Source organism: Asparagus officinalis, chromosome 4, assembly GCF_001876935.1.
Source record: "Asparagus officinalis chromosome 4, Aspof.V1, whole genome shotgun sequence".
NCBI classification, from domain to species: Eukaryota; Viridiplantae; Streptophyta; class Magnoliopsida; order Asparagales; family Asparagaceae; genus Asparagus; species Asparagus officinalis.
In genome coordinates, this window is record NC_033797.1 from 126,551,247 (window position 1) to 126,555,361 (window position 4,115).

At 46.1% G+C, this 4,115-nt stretch overlaps 1 protein-coding gene across 1 annotated transcript; it reads left to right on the forward strand.

Moving 5' to 3' along the window:
- On the forward strand, window positions 2,140–3,038 carry LOC109839264 (mucin-2-like). The gene is made up of 2 exons (XM_020407694.1): window positions 2,140–2,551; window positions 2,617–3,038. Exons 1-2 carry the CDS (start codon window positions 2,140–2,142, stop codon window positions 3,036–3,038), a joined length of 834 nt encoding a protein of 277 aa, XP_020263283.1.

Here is a 4,115-nt window from a genome sequence, read left to right on the forward strand (position 1 = left end):
TTGGGAACTTGTTCAGGACCAAGGCGGTGTTGCTACGGGGCACATCACTCATCGGGGCACTCATCCGGCTGGTTTCAATAATTTTATGGCTTTAAAGCCAGGTTTATTCCAAAAAGAGCATCCTGTCGGAGAGTCTGCTAAGTTGGCGGAGGTGTTCATTAGAAAATTTATTTCTGTCAAAGGAGAGTTTCCTGCTCAGGATTTCAGGGCTCCTACATGGGTTCACTCCAGTGATACGGACTGGTGGGCCCGGATGATAAATTTCGTCTTGGAGGAGCTAGAAGAACCTTTGAGGATTTCGGAGCTAAAGGTTCCAATAATGGCCACTCGATATGGAATTTCTCCAAATTACAGCGGACTCTTCGCTATGTTGGAATTCTACAACCCTCACACCAGCACTTTTTTCACCCCAGTTGGTGAATTGGGCTTCGCTCTTCACGAAATGTTTGAAATTTCTGGACTGTCTTTTGGAGAATTGCCTTATGAGGAGTTTGTTCCCAAAAGTAGGGAATTAGAGATCCTGAAAAATGGTGCTCCCGAAATCTACAACACTTACTGGGAATTGATGTGCCATTTCTAGATATGTGCGCAAACTACTAGGAAAAGAGCAAGCGGCGTAAAACAAGGACAGTGGGTGGAGTATCTTTTCCGAAACCTGTGGGACAAGGAGGCTGAGGTGACTCGTTTAGCCGCCAGTACTCTCGAGGAGATCACGGAACGCATCAATGACACAACCTCTCATTATACTTGCGAAATAGAGGAGGATGTCTTCCCAGCGTTCACCACGTTCGAAAGCTTCCACTATCAGGCAGAAGTCCCCATCTCTGACATGGCTTTGTTCGCTGGTTTTCTGACTCTTTGGTTGAAGCATTGCGTGGTACCCACAAGACCGGTGGATGCTATTACGGTAGAGGTCTTATACCCCGCTGTTCTTTTGGCTTATGGACGGCCCTTGAATCTTCTTTCAGCCATGGTGTGCTGCTTACAAAGTGGCTTGCGGGAACTATCTTCCGAGTTTATTGCTGTCAAGAAGTTGGACTCTGACGGGAAGACTATCATTCAGACCCCAACCCCTCGAGTGCCGATGCCGTACATTTATTTGGTATCTTGGTTTGTATTGCACTGCCCTTCGATAATGTCGACTCCTGAATCAAGTGGTACCTCAGCTCCTCTTGTTCAGCAATTAGAAACCTCTCAATGGGTTGGTTGGTATCAAGTTAAATTCCGTGAAATATTTAGGCGGGACTATAATTACGAAATTGCTTGTAAGTTTTCCGCTTTCGAGGGCGGTGCGTACGGAGAACTTCATCAAGACACTCTGGGACCGAATTCTTTCACCATGCTCAGTAGAGGTGCCTTTTGGTGGCTTATAAACATTCGCCCAGGTTATCTTATCTTTCGACAAGGGAGGAAGTGCTTTATTGAACCATATCAGCCTTATCGCTTTTCTCAGCAATTTGGCTTTGATCAGATTTATGCCGGGAATCCAAACCCTACTCTTGCGTTCACAGGTAATGTGTATGAAGGAGCAAGAGCTTGGTATTACTCGGTAGCAGGATGTACAGGAGCGAAATTCCGGCTGCCGTACAAGATGCCCAACGTTCGTACTTCTTTGAGCTTTTGCACGTGGTACCAAGCTGCCTCTCAAATTTCAGCTTACAGCATGAATACCTCTTGCTTGAGAGCCATCCGCAAATGGTATGCTTCAAAGAAGAGTGCCAAAAGGTTCCGTGCCCGTGGTGTTAATGAATATTTATCATATGAGAAGTCGATTCCAGAGGACGAACGGCAACAATCACCAGAGCAAGTCCAGGAAGAGGTCAGGATGTCGGATACTCGTGAGGTGGAACCTTCAAGAGTTCAGACTCGGAGTAAGAGTGCCACTGGAAAAAGGGTGCTGGGGCCGGTTGAAGAAGCCAAGTATGACAAAAGAGCTCGTCGGAAGTTAGCGCTCAAGCCCCCTGCTTCTAAACTTATGTCGGATGCTCAGAAAGCATGGCATACCGAAGAAGAAGAATAAGAATCAACTTCTATGGAACTCTCGCCTTGGCCTGGTCTCCCCAGCATTGGTCCAGCTTTAAGAGGCCCTGCCTCCTCTGTACATTCGGAAGAACGTGGAGATGAATCATTTGCAGGGGTATGGATTTTGCCCCTGAGGACACGCTTCGTGATACTGTCTCCACTGCCCCGCATGTTGAAGAAGATATACTTCCTGCCCAAGAGCCTACTATGACTGCCCAGCAAGATTCAGTAACGGACAAGTCTCCCTCTGCTTCTGTGTTATTACCCCCTGTAGGAGGTACGCAGCCAAGCCCTACGACTGGAGTCATATCAAAACCTACTATCACCGAGGATCCACCAACATTTCTTTCCGTAGACGAATATGAGCCTATAGACCATAGTGATGGTGTGGACGCCATAGATGATGATGGAGACCAGAGTGGGAACAATGACCACCTGGGTGATGACAGTGATGACCCCGATGACTGGGATATTCCATCACCATCTTCTTCCGACAAAGCGTCAGCCTACATTCCTCTACCTCTCACTGGTAAGTGTCGTTTGTTTCGACTCACGACTAATCTTGCTCCATATTTAAACAGTTTTCTCATACAGATACTATGATACATGAGGCGAGTACTGTCACCCCTCCTCCAACGCAACAGTTTATGCCGCCACCGGCTCAGGTGTCAGAGCCACCTCGCTTGGAGGTCTCAACGACGGCCCTCCCACCAACAACTTTATTAACAATTTCTCTAGCCTCTACAGAAGTGGTAGATATGCCAAGGTCATCTAACATGGGGGAACTGATGGCTCTGCAATCAAGTCCATCTCAACTGGATATCGGCGTTCCTTCTCAAGCCACTACGCCGAAGTCACCTGCTGGTCTTTTACTTGGATCTGTGTCTTTAGAAGTTTCTGTGCCGTCTCCCATAGCTGTTTCGAGTCCCACCGACGTGCCAGATTTCCTCAAGATTTCCCTTGACTATTTAGAAAGTCTCACCAAGAAGGTGATTGAGGTCGTATTGGCTGGCTGAGATACTTTTGAAACCTTCAAGCCTATGCTTACAAATAGTTTAAACAACCTCAAGTTCGTGGGTGAAGCCCACGTCGTCCAGCGTTGCTCAGAAGCTATTTTGCACCTAGAGGCACAACTAAGGTTCTTGGAGGCTTTAGGTCGTGTTGATATCCAGGTGCAGATTGCATCCACATTCAAGGATATTCGGGCCGAAGAAGTTAATAAGTATGCAGTCGCTCGACGTCACATAGTAGAGCAAGAGGTCGAGGTGGAGCATCTGCAGCAACTGCATGCTCAAAAGCAAGTTGAGTTAACACTATCCAACACTTCTTTGGAGAATTTACGAGAGAAGATCATTGCCACTGAAGCAGAGTTGACTAGGATGAAGGCTCAGTTCAAACGAGAAGTAGCCTTCGTCACTGAGCTCAATGTCAAAAGTGCTACCTCTCTGGTGAATTATCGCACAAAAGCTAGTGCTCTGGATGAGGCTAAGAAGGAGGTAGATGCTATGCTGTCTAGTGAGGACGAGCTTCGGAAACAGGCTGAGATGCTGGTTCGGGCTGACCATGAAGGAAAACTTTCTGATATTAAGTCTCAGCTAGCCTCATTCAGTCTGATGAATTGATGAGCCTACTTTTGTATCGTTCTTTTGGTAGGAACAACACTTGTTTTAGGTCACCTTGTTTTCTTTTGAATAAGGATAGTGTTGCCTTTTTGGCTTTTCATTGTTTCTTTTTTCATATCATGTTTTGACATGGAACTATGAAATACCAGTTTGATATTGCGACAACAACTATTTATTCCTCCTGTATTATGTTTTTTTGCTTTAAATACTGGAAGAATCCTGTAAGTGCCAAGAATGTAATATCAACGTGGCACACTTTGTGATCCTGTCGCCCTATTGTTAAGAGTCGACAAGTGGAAGGTGTTGCAATCGGTGCAACTTTAGGGACCTATCGCTCTATTGACGAGAGTCGATAAGCTAGAAGTGTTGCGTTCGGAGCAACTTTGAGGACCTATCACTCTATTGACGAGAGTCGATAAGTTAGAAGTATTGCATTTGGAGCAACTTTGAGGACCTATCGCTCTATTGATG

What these genes read in the sequence shown, in the direction of transcription:
- LOC109839264 (XM_020407694.1), top strand. Translation starts at nt 2,140, where the DNA reads ATGGATTTTGCCCCTGAGGACACGCTTCGTGATACTGTCTCCACTGCC. An exon ending in CATTCCTCTACCTCTCACTG is followed by an intron (nt 2,552 to 2,616) that starts GTAAGTGTCGTT and finishes TTTCTCATACAG; the next exon opens with ATACTATGATACATGAGGCG.